The sequence below is a fragment of the Sinohyriopsis cumingii genome, chromosome 10 (assembly GCF_028554795.1).
Source record: "Sinohyriopsis cumingii isolate HCF-2022 chromosome 10, ASM2855479v2, whole genome shotgun sequence".
In the NCBI taxonomy this organism is placed as follows: domain Eukaryota; kingdom Metazoa; phylum Mollusca; class Bivalvia; order Unionida; family Unionidae; genus Sinohyriopsis; species Sinohyriopsis cumingii.
The window spans coordinates 74,495,416-74,517,722 of NC_142970.1; the positions used below are offsets into that span (position 1 = coordinate 74,495,416).

The 22,307-nt window shown below is 34.3% G+C and overlaps 1 protein-coding gene across 3 annotated transcripts in view; it reads right to left on the minus strand.

The window, feature by feature from the left end:
* LOC149790398 (uncharacterized) overlaps positions 1-22,307 on the minus strand; it is a 63,728-nt gene that overhangs the window by 28,688 nt on the left and 12,733 nt on the right. For 2 of the 3 annotated variants that reach the window (XM_089972449.1, XM_089972447.1), the window contains exons 3-6: positions 22,080-22,221; positions 15,057-15,187; positions 11,229-11,276; positions 1,291-1,440 (exon numbers count right to left, since the gene is read on the minus strand). In XM_089972449.1, the coding sequence (XP_089828575.1) occupies positions 1,291-1,440; positions 11,229-11,276; positions 15,057-15,187; positions 22,080-22,221 (471 nt within the window). The remainder of the gene's footprint in view (positions 1-1,290; positions 1,441-11,228; positions 11,277-15,056; positions 15,188-22,079; positions 22,222-22,307) is intronic. The other variant, XM_089972448.1, reaches the window with a different exon arrangement.

The window sequence follows — 22,307 nt, forward strand, 5'->3', positions numbered from 1 at the left end:
TGGCAACTGGCTATGCATGAATACCCATAATTTGGCCACTGGGCTGGCATGTAAATTTCATGCATATGTGAAAAATTTCAACACAATTTTAGCAAACCTGCTGACAACAGCACTAGTAGTACCACCACCACCTGACAAATATTCATTTTGTGCCAATGCGACCTTGATTAGGTTTTCATTAATGACGGTAAATATCTCGCTCTTTTTAAAACGTTGCCAGTAACAATAATCAGGATTATATGGGAACACCTAGATGTGGTATTTGACACCTGTATGTACACTAACTCTCAGCCCAGAACAAACCAGTTGTGCAGAGACCCCCCTCGTTACGTCTAATGTTTCATACAGTCAGACATAAGCAGAAATTCTGAAAATGGATATATTGAAGCCCACCTCCCCGATTTGCTCAAAGAAAAGAAATTGTCTCTGACAACTTAGATCAAAGTACTGAGAACATGGCCGGCAAGGAGGGCTGACTTGGCAGAATATAACTCCTTTGACACTGTTCTTCAAGGTCCTCTTACATCCAAGGGAGAAAACTAATGAAAGTTCTAAATAGTTATCTAAATCTGCATTGCCTACTTTGACATATAAAACTGCACATCCACGTGATTCTATTGGTGGCATGCCAAAAATATCGTTTTACGGTTGTCTACTGCAAAAATTAATTCTATAATTTAAATTTAATTCTTTTGAAAAAAGACAAAAATTATCCAAGTTATTAATAAAACACCCAAATACTAGTTTTATCTGTCTATCAATACATCATAGATACCAGTGGGTGCTATGGAGATGTTTAAAGTGTGCTATGAAGAAGTTCAAAATGGACACATTCAAAATGTATTATGGAGAAGATTAAAGTGTTTTTATGGATAAGTTCAAACAGTGCTATGGGGAGTTCAAAGCATATTATGAAGAATGTTTGGAGGAGTTCAGTGTTTTATGGAGAAGTTCAAAGTGTATTATGGAAAAGTTCAAAGTGTGTTCTGCATAAGTTTAAAGTGTTTTTATGGACAAGTTCAAATAGTACTATGGGGAAATTCAAAGTATATTATGAAGAATGTTGTGGAGAAGTTCAAAATTCATTTATGGAGAAGTTCAAAGTGTGTTTATGGAAAGTGTATTATGGTGAAGTTCAAAGTGTGTTCTGCAGAAGTTTAAAGTGCATTGCAGTGCACACAAGGATACTTGACACATGTGACATGTATATTTTACAACAAGTCGATGACCAAATGAGATCATATATCAAATATGTAACTGATAGAAAAGGCAAAAATCATGAACACTAACCTGGGCTGACAGAATATGGTAGGTCACCAGGAGCCTCTTGCCCATATGCTGCACCAGATGGCGCTGATTGCTGAGATTCTGTAGCTCCTGGCTGAGGGTAATATGGAGTTGAAGTCGGGAATGAGGACATTTGTGTGGTTTGAGCTGAACCTGAAAAAAATGGGAATGAGGACATTTGTGTAGTTTGAGTGGAACCTGTGGAACCTGAAAAAATGGGAATGAGGACATTTGTGTGATCTGAGTGGAACCTGAAAAAAAATGGGAATGAGGACATTTGTGTGGTTTGAGCTGAACTTGAAAAAAAATGGGAATGAGGACATTTGTGTGGTTTGAGTTGAACCTGAAGAAAAAAAACATGTGGAAAACTGAAGATCGTGCATGAATTTGAAATCTGATTATTTGACATTTATATTAAGAGGGTTCAGTGGAAATATACATGGTAATATTGTTGGCAATTTTCAATACAATTTCATTTGACTACTTGTATGATATGCACATAATCATAGGTAATACAAAAATATGAAACTAAATAAATAATTAATACTTCAGTTTACCTAATTAATAATATTTACAATCAATATAATTATTAATTAACTAAACATGCTAAATAGCTAAGCACAGTTCAATCCGCACAGCAATGTGAATGATATTCAAGACTGTTTCTTTTTTTGAATTTCAATTCAACATCTCAAAATGTATCTAATTTGCATTGATATACACCACAACACCAATCAGTTCTGGAAGAGTTCACTTTTGAGAGAGAGCAAGGAAACCAAAGGGAGGCAACTACATTATGATCAAATATAGCAGAAGAGGAAAGCTTATCAATCCTTAATAAACAAATCGACTCTTCAATAGGTCATGGCAGCATAAAAAAAAATTTGATGTAAACTGACTACCCTGTTTTAGCATGTATTTAATGAGATGTGTTACACTATTTTGATCTGAACAGTGTTGAAATACTTCATGTGCAAAACATATTGGTTACCTTTAGCTACACTTTATGACACTGACCTTAAAATTCACTGAGCTACCAATATGGATACATGTGGAACAAACTAAACTATTCACAATTAAATGAATTATTATTACTTATCATTAAAACACTTATTAAGTGCAAAATTTACAAATTTTTTAAAGTGTTGAAAATAAAAAGCTAGAGTACAACAAATGTAACATGAAAATGTCTTTAACATATGGTTAGTTGTTTGAATATACTTGCTACAATATACTCTGACTACATTATGACAAGACATGTATGAACATGTATGTTACATACACATGACAAGACCCATATGGACATGTGCACCGAATACACGACATGACAATAATGTACATACTTACAACAGTACCACTAAGACAGTCTTCATCCATTTTTTTTCCCCCAGCATAAAATTTCCCAAGAGATGCATTCTTATTATGTGTTTAGTTACATAAGTTGTGAACATCATTATAAGCAAAGATATGCCATCTACATGCTGGCGATTTATGGGAAATATTTATTTAGAGGTGTACTATATGGACTTTAAAGATAGACTGGTTGAGTGGTTAGTTTTAACAGCACTTTATAGATTGACTGGTTGAGTGGTTAGTTTTAACAGCACTTTAAAGATAGACTGGTTGAGTGGTTAGTTTTAACAGTACTTTAAAGATAGGCTGGTTGACTGGTTAGTTTTAACAACACTTTAAAGATAGATTGGTTGAGTGGTTAGTTTTAACGGCACTTTAAAGATAGACTGGTTGAGTGGTTAGTTTTAACAGAACTTTAAAGATAGGCTGGTTGACTGGTTAGTTTTAACTGCACTTTAAAGATAGATTGGTTGAGTGGTTAGTTTTAACAGCACTTTGATGATAGATTGGTTGAGTGGTTAGTTTTAACAGCACTTTGAAGATAGACTGGTTGAGTGTTTAGTTTTAACAGGACTTTAAAGACAGACTAGTTGAGTGGTTAGGTTTAACAGCACTTTGAAGATTGACTGGTTGACTGTTTAGTTTTAACGGCACTTAAAAGATAGACTGGTTGAGTGGTTAGTTTTAACAGCACTTTAATACAGCATGCTGATAATGGAAGGTTAAAATGTATAACAGGTTTTTAGCAGTGATTCAGATTTAGCATATAAGTGTCATACAGGGTAATATAAATTATATCAATCAATAATAAGTCAATATAAAACTATACCACAAAAAAGATTGCAGTAAGTTGTTTCTAAAAACATATTATTCAAACTAATCATAAAGCTGCATTAGTCATTAATGTGACAACAGTACAGCTACTATAGTTACTATAGTGGAAACACTGCAGTTGCTATAGTTGCTAGAGTGGAAACACTGCATCTGCTAGAGTTACTAGAGTGGCAACATTGCAGCTTCTGCAGTTAGTTTAGTGGAAATGCTACAGCTAATATAGTTACTAGACTGGCAACATCACAGCTGAATCTATAGTTACTAGACTGGCAATATTACAGGTAATATAGTAACTAGAATGGAAACACTACAGCTGACATAGTTATTAGACTGGCAATATTACAGGTAATACAGTAACTAGAGTGGAAACACTACAGCTGATATAGTTATTAGACTGGCAATATTACAGGTAATATAGTAACTAGAGTGGAAACACTACAGCTGACATAGTTATTACACTGGCAATATTACAGGTAATACAGTTACTAGAGTGGAAACGCTACAGCTGATATAGTTATTTTAGACTGGCAAATTACAGGCAATATAGTTTGAGTGGAAAAACTAAAGCTCAAATGATTCATAAAGTGGTAAAACTACAGCTGCTAATGTTGCAAGAGTGGCAACACTACAGCTGATATAGTTAATATAGTGGAAGCAATACAGCTTAATCAGATAGAGTTATTATATTGGCAACATTACAGCTCATATAGCTACTGGACTGAACACAGTACAGCTGATATGGTTACTAAAGTGGTAACACTACAGATGCTGCTGTTGCAAGAGTAGCAATACTACAGCATTTTTTAAAAATTCATGTAAACATATTAACATATATGTAGCTAAGACCACCTTCATCAATAATGGTACTTTAATAAGGAATCTGACGACTTAATACCGCTTTCAACTGGAGACCCATGGAGAGGCAATTGAGACTCAGAGACATAACATATTAACACTGTGATCACATCTGCTGAAGACATGTAAATATATATTCATATTTTGACAATACATGCAATTTTTACCCAAAATAAATCGATATCACCAACACCATACACAGAATCAATAAGTTTCCTGTACCACTGCTATTAAAAAGATTAAACATCATTCTCTTTGCAAACACTTCTGAGTCAGACAAATGAATATTAAAGTCATATTATTGGAGAATATGTTCACATATTAAGATGTTAAAATGGCTATAAAAATATATTAACAGGGTTTAAAAAAATAAATCACAAGTTTAGGTCACAACAAAGAGGGAGATAGCAAGTTGTGTGCAATCACTGAATCATGTACAAAAAGACAACAAATATTTTGAATTAACCATGATTTAAAAATACATTGTTCACAGTTAAAATGGTTAAATAGTAAAATCACATTTTAGCAAATAGGCTCATTCTGATTATGTTTCATGCAAGATTATTCACAGTTTGCTAAGAGATAATCTGTCAAATGTTTACTTACATTACTATGGTTGTGACCTTTACGTAAAATTGAAAATGACCAAAAAATGTAATTGTGGTATAACTTTATTAAACATTGACCACCAATATGTTCTACTAATAGTTTTAACAAAGTTAGTAAACCATTGCCCAACTAACTGACTAATTGTAACAGCCCAGATGTTAATATTAGTACAGTTATCCCATATTATAACATGGTATTTTGGGTCTATAACCACTGACTGTGTTATGTATCGAACAGCATTATACATAGTACAGTGGTACGTATATAACCATGTTTTGTGTACATTTCCAAAGGGACTGTGGTGTATACATCTCCATGTTATAGTGAAAACAGTGGTACATACCAAAATGTGCCATAGTAGGAATTATCTAAATCTGTCATACAAGTGTTATGAAAACGTATAAATTTAAAATGCTAAGCTAAATGTTATTTTCTTTCAACCAATATTGTCATACAATTGGTTTACGTTTGATGACCATAACAGTACCATGTTATAACCAGAATCATGTTTTGACAATGATGGAGAGCTGCACAAATGTTAGTATGTCACAGATGGTGTAATGAAGTTATTAGAAAATATGTGAAAGGTCATGCAAATTAAATGATGTCAATAAATCCAAAATGAGACAGCAGAAATTCATATTCACATTTGTAAGCAGGTTAGAAATAAGTTATTATGGCAGTTGACATCAAATGAGGAAATAACAGTTATTATGGCAGTTGACATCAAATGAAGAAATAACAGTTATTATCGCAGTTGACATCAAATGAGGAAATAACAGTTATTATGGCAGTTGACATCAAATGAAGAAATAACAGTTATTATGGCAGTTGACATCAAATGAAGAAATAACAGTTATTATGGCAGTTGACATCAAATGAGGAAATAACAGTTATTATGGCAGTTGACATCAAATGAAGAAATAACAGTTATTATGGCAGTTGACATCAAATGAGGAAATAACAGTTATTATGGCAGTTGACATCAAATGAAGAAATAACAGTTATTATGGCAGTTGACATCAAATGAAGAAATAAGTTATTATGGCAGTTGACATCAAATGAAGAAATAACAGTTACAGTAAAACCTGTCTTGAGAGACCACTGCTATGAGAGACCACCTGTCTTGAGAGATCAGGTTCTCTATGTACAGATTTAGAGATTATATAGTGTTATAACCTGTTATGAGAGACCACCTGTCATGAGAGACCATTATGTTTTGGCAGAAGGGGTGGTCTTTCAAGACAGGTTCCACTGTATTATGGCAGTTGACATCAAATGAAGAAATAACAGTTATTATGGCAGTTGACATCAAATGAAGAAATAACAGTTATTATCGCAGTTGAAGTCAAATGAAGAAATAAGTTATTATGGCAGTTGACATTAAATGAAGAAATATTACCATATACATGCAAACAAATATCTATGGATATGAGCTACTAGAAATAAAAAATAAAAATGTGATAAACATGTTCACCTTACAGAGAAGCAGATGCTGATTACATTATATGTGCCCTTTCTAAATTGTTGTTTGTTCGACTGATTACATTCTACTTATTAATCCAAACACACTACATTGACCCATATTTGCCTGCACATTATGTGATGACAGATCTTGTGTATGCAATTTCCAGTTGGATATGACTGACAAGTAAATATAAAAATAAGGGATGGACTAAACTATATAACTTTTGAATAAAAATGTCATCTTATTGACTGTTTTGTAGATAAGCAAATTTTACAGTAAATTGTTTCTCTGTGAATACACAACCACTTGCATTAACATTAGGAATGTAAGCCTGCTACCTCCCAAGTCCATTTGGTTTGGCCACAACCTTCCTAGGTAGTCTATTGCTTCATCAAGTAGCTCACTGACCCAGGACTTGTCCCATCTGAGATAGTGTATCAGAATTGTTTTGCAATTCTGACCCCATATTATCTGTATAAATTTTTGGTAGTAAGTAAGGGGATGGGGTTAGATCCATAACTCCTCCCATTTGATTGACAGTGCATCCACAGCACAAGTTTCTGTGTCTGGGACCAACATGGGCAGTGTGTGGTTTGACCTGGTCAAAAACAGGTTGATCATCCAATGCCTCAAAAGTGAACAAATTTAACATAAAAAACAATAGGTAATGGGACCATTCTGTATGAATAAACTGACCATTTCTGGACAGAACATTGGCTAGAACACTGTGTCTGCTGAGAATGTTTCTGATCTGCACATTGATCCAAAACTGCTAATGCTAATGAAGAAACTACAAACCAACATGTACATGTTCGGTGATTTAGTGCCCACATCTTATAGGGTGTAAGTCACTAATATAGAGTTGTCTGACATAATCAGGACTTAGTTCCCATTGACTCGAATGTTCCAATGCTGGAAGTAATTTATGATCACTTTCACTTATAGAATGTTCATGTGAAGAAACTGTTCCCTTTATCCCCATTTGCTGCTGACTGTATTGAAGCCTGCAAGAATGTGAGCTCTCCAACCATATCTACTGGCGACTGTACACATTGTAATTTCTAGTTAGGGTAACTGAAGAAAAATTCTTTTTGTGAGCTAATCATACCTAGTTTGTGATATTGATCTTCTGGTGTTTTGGACTGGAAAAAGGGCACCATTGAGCCAGCAAAGTCATTTGTATTGGATGCCTATAAAGACAGCAAAGTCAATGGATGCCTATAAAGACAGCAAAGTCATTTGTATTGGATGCCTATAAAGACAGTAAAGTTAATGGATGCTATAAAGACAGTAAAGTCATTTGTATTGGATGCCTATAAAGACAGTAAAGTCAATGGATGCCTATAAAGACAGCAAAGTCAATGGATGCCTATAAAGACATTAAAGTCAATGGATGCCTATAAAGACAGTAAAGTCATTTGTACTGGATGCCTATAAAGACAGCAAAGTCAATGGATGCCTATAAAGACAGCAAAGTCAATGGATGCCTATAAAGACAGTAAAGTCAATGGATGCCTATAAAGACAGTAAAGTCAATGGATGCCTATAAAGACAGCAAAGTCATTTGTATTGGATGCCTATAATGACAGCAAAGTCATTTGTATTGGATGCCTATAAAGACAGCCAGTAAGATAAGATCTGCTGCTGCATTCAGTAACCAGAGGAGTTGCAAAAACTCTCACTGAAATGCATATCCTATTACTGGACATGGACATAAGTAGACATACAGTATTAAGATTGGTTATAAACTCCATACCCAAGTGAATAAAGCATTTGGATGGGTAAAGGCTGGATATCACCCATTTAACTACAAAACTGATATAATTTAAAAGGGATAGAAGATCATTTCTGTCCTTGAGGATAATAGCCACCTTTGCTGTAGATGTTGACAGGAACAGGATCACAACAAAAGCCTTAATTTTGATGAAAACCAAGAGTTTGATATTTGGTGAAGGACTCAAAATTGGTAAACTTCATCAAGGTAAGCAAACCAAAGAGATTTTCACTGACACTGAGTGAATAGGAACATGGAGGTAGGAATATGTGAGATCCTCATTGATTGCATGCTCATCTCTTCTGATGGAAAGTCAGACAGACCTTGCTGTCTCCATCCTTAACTTCAGCAGAGGAATGAATTCATTGAGGTGATTCTGGTCTATGACGAACAGCTGCGAATAAAACCCCTGAGATTGTTGTTTTTGTAAACTTTTCACCACCCTTTTGTCAATGAGCAACTGTAACTCCTGTTAAAGAATATGGTCATTCTCCACATCTGATGGTGCAACCATTAGAAGGTGAGATGAAGAAAGAGGAGGCAACTGGATAAATTATATCTGAAGCTCCTCCAAAATGACTTAAGTCATCCATCTCTTTCGCAGAAATAGGTTGATCCAACCTAACCAGAACTACAGGAATCTAGTGCCCACCAGAAAGCTGACTATGGGCAGTAGAGGAGTTAATGCAGTGTCAGGAAGTGGGAGGCCTCGATGTGGAGAAACTTGGTTTCTTACCTCCACTGTAAGATTACTTCCAAGACTGATTCAGCTCTCATCTGCAGGAACAAGGTTGTGATCTGAATGACCTTGAGAATTGTGTCAAGGTTTCATGCATTAGTCAATGCATATGTTGCTGAAAGGCTGCTGCATCTAATTGCAAATTTAACATATTTGCATTTGTCTCCCCCAAAACTGCTGCAGTCTTAGTGGTCAAAGGCATTGTCCTTCTGAAATTTGGTGCCAGAGGGACTCTGGTAGCACCACCCACAAGGATCACAACCACTTCTGCATTTGAATGTATACTCAGCACATCCAAAAATGTCTTGCGTACTTTTCTCCTGATCTTTTGGTATTTTGCTGCGCTTTGCACAATGGCCGACTGGACACATTTGGGCCACAAAATGCACATATTGTAAAGGGAAGAATTTAAAAGTCATGTTTCTGAAAGATAAAGAAGTAGAAGCAATATTTAAATTAACACATTAGTGTTTTCATAACTCTTTCAATAATGCACTAAAAAACACCTGTTAAAAACAAAGTGTGTGAGCTAATAACAGCATGAGAAAATACTTACAAGTCAACATGCATTAACTATAGAATGTTGTACTACGTGGTCTAAAAAGACTAAATACAAGAAAGTAATACATTTCACAAAATATCTGCCAAATTCAGATTTTTTTTTATATCAACTGTTTATGGATCAAAATAAATCCCAAATTATGAATGAATAGCTTGAATTTCATACAAAAAGACTAGGATTAATGGGAGGATTGTTCCATATGAAGTTGTATACATAAGTAAAGCTTAAAAGCTGGTGAAACCTATTGGTAGCAAGGGGAGGTAATAGGCAAAAGTTACTGCCCTTTGTATATATGATACAGACAGAAAAGACAAATTTTCATCTTTAAGCAGGGCTCGATTCAGGAGGTAGCAGGCTTATATTCCTGATGTCAATGTGATCAGGGAATACATTCAAAGAAGAAACTGATGAAATGAAACATTGCTTAAGCACAATAAGTAATGTACCACAAGCATGAAACTGCATCAGGTGATTATTGCAAGCGTTTTAAAAAACAATCAAAAACAAAGCTGACAATATTTTCTCCTAAATTTGTTTATATGAATTTTGCATTACCAGTATGTTGGGGTATGTCTCATAGCAGGTTAGTATATTACCAGCATGTGAGAAGGTCTCTCAAGAGATTTTGCTGTATATTATGACTCATTTTAACTTTGTACTTTGATCCATATGTGAAAAAAATTACCAAGCTGAAAATAAGTAGTATAATTTTTAAGTTTCCTCCCAGCTTTTATCACATTTTAGTGAGGCATATATTATGATGCCCTTTATGTCTCTGTACATTTGTCCATTTAACTTTCACCACATCTTCTAAACTGCCGAAGGAAATTAAAAATAAAAAAATGGTTGTGTTTCAAGAAGGGACAAAGTTGTCACTGATGGATATAGCATTCTTCATGATGCAATTGTGAAATAAGTTATGTGACTCCACAGTAAAAATACCTGGAGTTGGCTAACTGCAAACACTACGTTCGTATCCTTCATGTATTCTGGAAATCTCACTGCCTCTTAACCAAAAGCCATTCAAAACTGTGAAAGTTTTCAATAATCGTGCAACTTCATAGAATGTTATGTGACTTCATAGGCAACAGTGTCTGTGTAAATGATCTAAACACAAAGCTCACACAAAATCTGACCAACTTTTCACTGCAGTGGCATTGTGAAACATGAGCTTAATGTGACTTTATTAGTAATAGCGTAGTGAGAAATGATTTATGTGCAAACTGTAACCAGTGTTCATACCAGACACACAGTGAGACAACATCAATGCATAGCTAAGTATCAATAGTCAACAGATACCATATTTCTTCTAATACACACACCATGGCATTACAATTTTCTAACATAAGTAAACAGAGAATATGTAACTAAAACAGACTTTTGATTACCGTTGCTTAAGACTGGTAAGCCATAAATCCATTTTGATATAATACTATGAGCTTAAACATGCTATTTTTATTTGCCACTGATTTTCTTCCATTCAAACTTTTAAACTAACTAATGTGATGTTTCTTCTCCTTTTTGGCATTTCTGGGAAGGTCCTAGAAGAAGCATTAAGTGGGCAAAGTGTGTCATGTGTCTATATTTAGCTTTGTTTACCTTCTCAAGAAAAGTAAACAAGTGTTTATTTGGAAATAAATATGGTTATTTCTTAGAAAAAATATGGCAATTTTCTACAGGATTAATTACAGAATACAGTTTAGTAACAAGATAACTGAAGCATATTATTCTTTAGTTTCTGTAATACCTGAGTATTCATGCGTTGGATCTCGAAGCGGGACACTCTCATGTTTCGCTGTTATTTAGAAACAATAATCAGAAAACAAGGGAACATGCAAAAAGAAGACATTGGTTAATAAATTCAAAATCACATAATTGGCAGTCATGATGAACTCAAAATTTTGAGCAAATACCTTCTCCCTCCTGTCTAAATTATTGACAGTCACGCTGAATTCAAAATCATGACGAGTCATGAAGAAAAATTCACTAACTGCCATTTTGATGATAAAATGAGCAACATATTTTCAGCATTCATTTACCAATTGAGTTTATAATATTTATGTGAAACATATGGGAGCCTATTTTTGGCCATTAAAGTAAGAAATAATGGGTTCCAGACCTGCCTTCAAGTTAAAAGTGGGTTCATGAGTTATCTTCATGCACTAAAATGAGAATCGGTGTAGTTGGCTCTTTTTGAGAACAATTAATAAAACACATTTTGAGTTTATTCATAATGCTGTAACAGATCTACAGCTTTTAAATTTTAAGATACAAAATGTTTTTAATATTTTCATTAAAGATTACTGTGTATACTGCAATAAGCAAAATACTATCTAACCCGCAGAGCAAGTAAAACACTTCTTGTTGGTGAACTTGAATATATCTTACCATCACAAAAAAATGACATCTTTTTACCAATTCTCTCTATTTTCAACTCCTTTCACCCTATTCGACAGATGGCAGTAGTCTTTTTTCTTGAAATTCTGAATTCAGCATTAACTACCAATAATCTGCAATGTATGAGTGTAAGTTATTTGTAATTGATGAGTGTAATTTATGGGTAATTTATGAGTGTAATTTATGGGTAATTTATGAGCGTAATTTATGGGTAATTTATGTACAATTCATGTTTATTTTATAAGTATAATTTATGTGCAATTTATTAGTGTAAATTATATGTAATTTATGAGTGTGATTCCTGTGTAACTGATGAGCAATTGTATAATTTATGAGTGTAATTGTTTACTTTGTGAGTGTACTGTATAAGTGTAATTTATGCAAAATGTATGACTGGTGGTTCATGAGTGAATGCTATCTATGAAGGCTAGGTTCATTTGTGTTTGTCTACGATGAACAAATGTGCTGATACATACAGCAGAGCAACTCATGTTGTGCCACATGTGTTGTTCAATTTCAACCATGTAAATGTTTTGGTCCATGCCAGTTATAACTTTGGATCATATGTTTTTGTTTGGTCAATCATCTTCTGTTACCTCAAAAACAAGAATAGCATTTCTGTGCTGTCTGCCATGTTCGTCTGTTTCAGCAGCAGTCCCATTCCAAGTTCGACAGGAGCATTTCTTGCCAGTGCTATTGCACCAGATGCCAAAATTATAAGAAGGACATCAATATCCTCCCGACTGTCAGTACTCTGTCATAAAAAAACAGCTATCCACTTCATTTAACGAGTCATTGCCGTGATAAGTGACAGATTATCTACCAGTTTGTCCAGCCATGTAGGAATTTTAGTACAACTCTTTGGCACAATTGTATATGTATGCATACTGGATGATTTTCAAGGATTTCCAGATCTCAGTATAGTCCATGCTAAATGGTACAGGCTTATGGAAAGGGGTATGTGGTACATTTTCAGGTAGAAAACAAAACTACTTAAATTCAGTACATGTGCATTTCCATTATAATTATCTTGCACCATTATATAAAACATGCAAGAGTTTCATTTCTTTTGCAAGACTTCTCAATCTATACATTTTAATTCTTGCACGAGTTGCTGTAATGGGAGGAAACCTACAATCATACAGCCTGGATGCAACATGTGTTTGAAATCGACAGTCAATGCCTGGATGCAACATGTGTTTGAAATCGACAATCAATGCCTAGATGCAACATGTGTTTGAAATCGACAATCACACAGCCTGGATGCAACATGTGTTTGAAATCGACAATCATACAGCGTGGATGCAACATGTGTTTGAAATCGACAATCATACAGCCTGGATGCAACGTGTTTGAAATGCAAACAAGAGTTATGTATTTGAATTGGGGACAACAGTCATTTGTCAAAATGAGAGTAAAAGTCATGTGTTCAAATGGGAACAAAAGTTTTTGCTATAATGGGGACAACAGTCATTTGTAAGAATAAGAATAAGTCATGTACTTGAATGTAAGTAATACCCACGTGTTTGAGGAATTCTGAGTATTAACAATGACGTCACTGCCCCAACTACCAGTTTTACCAGCTCCACTTGAATATCTATGCTCTCCACCAGTAAATAGGGAGCAAAAGTACCAAATTTTTCTTAAAATGGCTAAAATAATGTTAAAGCCATTAATAAAATGAAGCAACATGCAAACATCGACATAAATTTAATGCATTCATAAATTCGTTTATTGACAAAACTCAAAGGACACTGTAAACATGTTGGATAAAAAATTATATTTACAAATTCCATAGCTGAATTAATTTTTTTAGCAAAAATTGTTTTTTAGACGTGTATGCACACCTAGTGTTCCTAGAAAGTGATATTCAGTTTGAAGACTTGAGACATCCCAATAAAAACTGGCCATTTCAGTATTTGGAAAGTTTGCTCAAACTCGAGCCTCCTTTGTTATCTGTAACTATGGATTAAGTTTTGTTTTACGCTTTTTCAGGCACTGTGTTGTGGAAATCATTTTTTTATATTTCTTATCTGACATTGTGTCAGATGGTGACCAACACTAGTATCTGACCAGTTTTCTTGTTTTTTTTTGTTTGTTGTACTTTTAATTTTTGTATTTGAGCAAATTATTTTTTTTGGGTAGAGGAACACAAATTAATAATGTTTGCTTTGATACATATATATGCATATGTTTAAGATTGTAACAGGCAGCATTAGATGTTATGACCTTTTGAAAAATACAAGATTATAACATGTTACACAAAATATTGCATTGTACATTATTTAGTAGATATTTTCTAATTTGAACTGAGTCAACTGGCACTTGTAACTATGCTTGTAATAAGAAAAATAAGTATAATAGTTATTATTATTCAAAGAAAAAATATTAAATTTCAAGACATGTTGGGTCCATATTTTTAAAATTATCTCCCCTTAAAATTTTGAAAAAACTGAAATCATTTTTCACTTTAAAACATAGGAAATGTTGATATTTTTTGAGCATTTTTTTGGTGTTTTATTATTTAGGTCAACTGTAGATCGCTCTGAAACAATATTTACTTTGATTAAAAGAGTATTTCTATTTTCTGGAGATGGACTTAAAATTTTTGATAGAAAGAAAAATGCAAAACATGTCATTTTTAAGACCATCTTGTCTATTTGTTTGCAAAGTAGTATTTCCTTTTTTATTTTGTGCATAAGATAACATACCAAAGTGTGACAATGAGTAAAATATTCTGGTTCATGAACTTGAGAAAATGATAAAATGATGGTTATTTTGTAAGATTTTTCAGATTTTTAACAGAGTTAGTGAATAAAAGTAAAGTTATCAGAGTTATTCTTTTTTTTTTTAGTACTGCATATCAAGATTAACTAAGAGAAATATGTAGATTTTGCATACAAAGTTCTAGCAAAGCAGCAAATATGGCAAAAAAGCTAAATATTGCATATTCCTGGTATGTGTTATAATGAAATATGTCATTTTTAGGAAGCATTATCTAAAAAAATACAAGAGATAATGCTGCGATTTTTTTACATGGGCTTTACAAGGTTTCATAATTTATAGTTCTTTATCTATCTGAAATGTCTTCATCAAATAAAGGAATATTTTAAAATTGAATTATGCTTTGTATGCTGTTTTGACTCAAGGCGATAGGCCTCACTAGCAAAAGTCTTACCTTTTTTATGAAAAAAGGTTCCACCAAGCTTCTTTTTTATATGTTTTCTCTTACAACAGCAGTAAACAGCAAGTGCTACTAGCGCACAAAAGACGATGATGCCAATGATAGTCCCAGCTGCCCTGCCAGGACTAAAAATAAAATGAAATAAATAATAAATCAAAACTAGATGAACTCCAAATGCATACCATTATAAATCACCAAATCTACTAAAATATTTAAAATGAGATTGTCTCATTTCACAGTATTGCAACTTACAGTGGAAAGAAACCTGCCTTCACCCAAGACATGGAAACATTTTGTATTATCACACATGGTTTCACCACTCATGAAGTGGAAACAGTTTGTATTGTCATAGGTTGCTTCACCACTCATTAAGTAGAAACATTATGAGCTGTCACAAGTGGCTTCACCACTCGTGAAGCTGAAATAGTTTGTATTGTCATGAGTGGCTTCACCACACATTAAGTGGATACATTTTGTATTGTCATACATGGCTTTACCATGCAGGAAGTGGAAACATTTTTTATTGTCACAAGTGGCTTCACCACTCATGAAGTTGAAATAGTCTGTATTGTCATGAGTGGCTTCACCACTCATTAAGTGGATACATTTTGTATTGCCATACATGGCTTTACCATGCAGGAAGTGGAAGCATTTTTTATCATCACAAGTGGCTTCAATCCTCATGAAGTGGAAACATTTTGTATTGACATAAGTGGCTTCACCACTCATAAAGTGGACAAAATTTAAATTGTCACAAGTTGATTCACTACTCATGATGTAGTTGGTATTGTCACATGTGGTTTCACCACTCATGCAGTGCAAATAGTTTGCATTGTTACAAGTTGATTAACCACTCAAAAAGTGGAAACATTTTGTATTGTCACAAATGGCTTCACCACTCATGAAGTGAAAACAGTTTGTATTGTAACAGGTGGCATCATCACTCATGAAGTGGAAACAGTTTATATTGCCACAAGTGGTTTCACCACTTATGAAATGGAAACAGTTTGTCACAAGTGGCTCCAGCACTTATGAAGTAGAAACAGTATTGGCAAATGTCGCTTCACCAAACATGAAGTGGAAACATTATTTATGGTCAAAAGTTGATTCACCACTCACAAAGTGGAAACACTTTGTATTATTGCAAGCAGCTAAACCACTTATGAAATGGAAACAGTTTGTATTGTCCCATGTGGCTTTAACAATGGAGACAATTATATTTCCACTTCATTCATGAAATATTTCATTACATCTACAAAGAATAGCAGATATCCTGAATACCTTCATTTTCTTTACATATATAACATATATAATTTGAAATGGAAAACAGTAGCATGCAAAGCTTGCTGAACATGTGTTTTCTAAATTATATCACATGACCACTTAGAGACTTCTGTTCAGTACATGTTCTTTGCAGGAGCTTTAAAGAGTTCTATTCCTGAGTTGAAATAAATACTTACTGACATTGCCGCTGAATCAAAAAATATGTGCACATCTAATAAGCAAGTTTCATGACCAAAACAGTGATCTATGATCAGCATTACAAACACTCACTGATATTTCTTTGTTCATTCCTACAGTGAAGCATGTGTAAAACACCAAATAAGAATGGTGAATACTATACATATTTCCAGCACCACTGTTTTTAAACTTCTGCGGGTATCAATTTTAAACACTCTGTTTCACATATATGTGCTATTTAAAGTCCTCACTACACGTGGATCCTTTGACTCCATTTGAGGTTTTCTATTCAAGTAGTTCCTTTGACTCAACATGAGGTTTGCTACACGAGTCGGACCTTTGGCTCCACATGAGGTATGCTACATCAGCGAGCCCTTTGGTACAGTCCCATTCATACTGATATAGTCCCATTCAAACTGGTACAGTCAGATTCATACTGATATAGTCCAGTTCATACTGGTACAGTCCATTTCATACTGATATAGTCCAGTCCATACTGGTACAGTCCTATTCATACTGATATAGTCCAGTTCATACTGGTACAGTCCCATTCATACTGATACAGTCCAGTTCATACTGATACAGTCCCATTCATACTGATATAGTCCAGTCCAGTTCATACTGGTACAGTCCCATTCATACTGCTATAGTCCAGTCCATACTGGTACAGTCCAGTTCATACTGGTACTGATCCATTCATACTTATATAGTCCAATGGTACAGTCCATACTATAGCTATGGACTAAGAGCTGAGAAGAATTACAAAGACAGTAAGAGTGGAAGCAGTGCAAGTCTTGGAACTGCAGCATGTCATCTATTGATCAAGACAACTCCAAATGGCATTTCCTGTCCAGTGTGCCACAGACAGTTCAGGGTAGCAAACTGGCCTGATCAGCCTCTCACATACTCACAGAACCAAACCAATTAGTGATTTCATGGTCATCTTTGAACTCAAAGTACAAGCATTTTCATCCATATCTGAATGTACATTGGCAACATGACGACCTGTATCCAAGGTTCTGCATTTTTTTAAAATTAAATCTTTAATGTTTTCTACCTTTAGCAATGGCATCCATATTAAACAGCAGAAAGGCATCACTTGTAAAAAATTTTAAATTCAATTATATTGGAAACATTGTCAAATTTTGTTGAATTTTGTTAAATGGTAATTTAGAAGAAGTTATTGTAATTAATTCTATTTTTGGGAGCAGCAGTCATATTGTACTGCAGATTGGTATCATGTGTACCAACATAAAAACCCTTCATCCCATAGTCAAATTCTGCTGAGTGGATTTTCCATTATCAGTAACAGTGGCCAATTTTGATGCTGAATTTTCAAGCCCTTTAAAATTAGACTGCTTTCTTTTAAATGGGTAGGCACAATAAGGCCTCTTCTAGACCTAAACATTTAAAAAAGGGAAGATAAAAGTATTTTTGGGACTTAACATTTACAAAGGGTTAGGTACTATAAGGTGTGTTTTTGGCCTTAACATTTACAAAGGGTTAGGTACTGTAAGGTGTATTTTGGGCCTTAACATTTCTAAAGGGTTAGGTACTATAAGGTGTGTTTTGGGCCTTAACATTTACAAAGGGTTATGTACTATATAAGGTGTGTTTTGGGCCTTAACATTTACAAAGGGTTAGGTACTATAACATGTGTTTTAGGCCTTAACATTTACAATGGGTTAGGTACTATAAGGTGTGTTTTGGGCCTTAACATTTACAAAGGGTTAGGTACTGTAAGGTGTGTTTTGGGCCTTAACATTTAAAATGGGTTAGGTACTGTAAGGTGTGTTTTGGGCCTTAACATTTATAAAGGGTTAGGTACTATAAAAGTGTGTTTTGGGCCTTAACATTTACAAAGGGTTAGGTACTATAACATGTGTTTTAGGCCTTAACATTTACAAAGGGTTAGGTACTATAAGGTGTGTTTTGGGCTTTAACATTTAAAATGGGTTAGGTACTATAAGGTGTGTTTTGGGCCTTAACATTTAAAATGGGTTAGGTACTGTAAGGTATGTTTTGGGCCTTAACATTTATAAAGGGTTAGGTACTATAAAGTGTGTTTTGGGCCTTAACATTTACAAAGGGTTAGGTACTATAAGGTGTGTTTTGGGCCTTAACATTTACAAAGGGTTAGGTACTGTAAGGTGTGTTTTGGGCCTTAACATTTAAAATGGGTTAGGTACTGTAAGGTGTGTTTTGGGCCTTAACATTTACAAAGGGTTAGGTACTATAACATGTGTTTTAGGCCTTAACATTTACAAAGGGTTAGGTTCTTTAACAAGCTATGAAGTTAATGAAATCAGTCTTGAACAATTTTACGATGCAATATGTGTTAGTATTATCATTCCTTTGTTTCCATTTGTTTCTTCCTCCACCATTAATACAACTTCGCAGTATCCTCCAGAGAAATAAAATTTATGTCAGTAGTTTTTAAAGCGTTATCTACTGAAGATAGGGATTATATTGTACAGTGGGTTTGAGTCTCGGATTCGGCTAAGGTGGTTCTAACCGGGGTTTTCCCGGGTTCTTCCTCCACCATTAATACTGGCCGCCATGTATCGTGTGCTGAAAAATGATGTTAAACCCTAAAACAACAACAATATTATACAGTTATTAATTTGACTCTACTGGTAATGTAAAGACATGGATAAAGTATTTGTTCTTATTCTAAAAGAGAACGGAATTTTGAGACATAATTGATATTACCCCATGGAACCTCACATGACAACATGCTATCTAAATACATAAATGCATCTGCCTATCACAATTTGATAGAACTTGAGTGGTGTGGTGGTGTGTATGTGTGTGTGTGTGTGATTTGGATTTTTAACGTAGTATTGACAATTTTGCAGTCCTATGACTATGATGTCTGCAGTGTAGCAGTTTATAGTGATGTCTAGCTCTGAGGCATCATGCCACAGACATGTAACATCATATCCCACACAGTCACATGATCCTGACAACAAGGCCGACCAGTACTAGCACTAACCTTTTAATACTGAGCGCCAAGCAAGACATCTGTTAGTACCATTTTTATGAGTCTTTGGCATGACTCAGCTGGGGTTCAAACCTATGATGTCACGCATCCAAGGCAGATGCTCTAACCACTAGGCCACCAGAGCGGTCTCATGTGGTGGTAATGTGATTCACTGTAAATATTATATCTCTGGTTTGATCTTCAGAGGGGTACTATTTTTGGGGTTTTATATTTATATTCACAAGCTTTGTCCGCATTAATTCACATGTAAAATATTTTTATCATTTTTTACAGCTGTAATTTTACTTGTTTTCCTATTTAATAGTTCAGTTTAACATTGTTCTAAAAGTGGTGTACATTGTTTCAAGGTTTATGTCTAAGTTTACATGCTTACAAGACAAATGTTACCATGTCAATTTGAAATTCAGTGCCATATGACCTCGTTTATCTGAAATACAAGGGTTTGGGAATTGAAGCCATTATATGATATAAAGTGAAAATCCTATGGTATTTATATGGATATTCATTAATTTCCAAGTCATTTCATACAAAATCAAGAATCTTGGATAAGTAAACGCAATAATATGATACAATTTTCTCCATAAATGAAATCTACATCTGTTTCCTGACTGTATTAATCAATTAACATACATCCAGGAACTAATGGATAAACAGCTGCTGCTTCAAAATAAAATATATCTGTATTAATATAACTGACTGTGTTTTTTTAATTTTAATCTACTAAGTTGTTGTTGTTGTTGTGGGGTTTAACGCCATTTTTCAGCACACGATAGGCTATGTATGGCGGCCGGTATTAATGGTGGAGGAAGAACCCATGAAGATCCTGGGAAGAACCACCGACCCACGAGAAGCTACTGGCAAGCTTTCTCACATACCCACATTGGTCGAATCCTAGACTCGAACCCATGCAGACAGTAATCTACTAAGAGATTATCGCCTGTTCACTTAATATATAGATACAAAATGTATCAAAATAGATATCTTTGGTCAGCGAAATAATAATACTGCTCTATATTTTGAACAAATGCCGCAAATGCTGTATAATTCACAACTATTGTACTCTGCCTGTCTCATAAAAATAATTCATATAAATATATCATATTTTAGAATCAGTCAGAAGGAATAATCTTTTTGAATGATTAATAAAATCAAGTATACTTAACCCCTCCACCCACCCCCAAACAGCACATACATCTGTACATGTAAACAAAACAGTCATTGTTGCTGAAATTTTGTACATTTTTTATTCTTTGTAAGTTTTGTAAAGAAAATGATCATGAAATAGATAAATTGACTATTCTGATCCAATCTGGCAAGATTTGGACAGCATGTTGGTACCAAAGATAAATATGAGTGAAACACTTTAAATCAGAATGAAAATAGTTGTCAGAGGTAATTAACCGAACCTAATGGAAACAAGTACAGCAGTTAAAAAATGTGGCAGTGCAAAAATCACGTTTTGTAAGTATGGTCATTAAACATTATACTCATTGCATGCATATTCATTTTTCGTATATACTACTGGCAACATGCATCAGAGAAATGTATTATCCGACATATCTATAATCCACAAATAAATGTACCACGATGGATAAAAAACCAATCAAATTTGGCAATTTAATGGTTGTTTTTGTTTATTAAAAGTAGTCCTGAATAAGAACCAATTAAATATTTAAGGAAGACTGTTGGGTATCTTTAAGGAAGACTGTTGGGAATCTTTAAGGAAGACTGTTGGGTATCTTTAATAAATTTCAGTTTCATGTGGGTCTGATTAGATGCCAAAATTGACTCTACTACTGTGACCTGATCTTTCTAAGACTCTTTCAACTATTTTACTATTTTGGTTAATGAAGACTATATTTGATGGCAAAAGTTTGTAAAGCACCTCAAGCCAAAAAAAAAAAATTAAAATAGATGTCATCTAAAAAATTAAACTATGTGTTTTCCTTAAGATGCCACTGAACGTTTTTTTCTCACTTTTTGCCAATGATGACCAGATCTGATGGTAGATTTGCATCATTTGTATAAAACTGAAAGATCATCCTGCCAGGATGCTAATGGCACATACTAAAAGTCAATTCCTGACTGAGCACCATGAGTAGCACATAGAGACAAAATGCCAGTCCTGATGAGTACAGACAGAATGCCAGTCCTGATGGGGCCCTACAATGATGACAGGCAACAATTAAACTTACAAAGAGCAGTAGGAAGGGTAAAAATCAATATTAAAAAAACATTGCAGAGTTTCAAGCTGGGTGCTGTGTCCTTCTAAACCTATCTACCTGGAACACTGATATCATCTCCAAACATTCAGACAGCATCATACTTTCATGTTATTACCCCTAATGTTTCACACTCTTAAACACTGAACTCTGTTGATAATGGACATTCCAGAAAAAACAAAAGTATGTGATATATATATATATATATATATGATGGTAAACTGAGATGGGATCCATATCTGTCTGTCAGAAGCAGTTGTTTATTATACTGAGGTGTCAGCTTAAACAGGTTTAACTATAATAAGACAGGATTATGAAAGAGAACCTTACTCATCAAAGAATCCACAGCATTTCTGGTCATCCTCTTCCCCACAGCAGTACTCATAGCTGTCCGGTTCATCCTCCATTGGGCAAACAAAATACCCATACGTGTCATTCTTCAAGTCAATGGCATTAAAACATACTGTTGGCTCTGCATTTGTAAAAGGAACAAACATCAAAATCTTTCCTTTTCATATTAAAGGTTAAAACTGTGGAATTCAAAAACACTTGAAATTT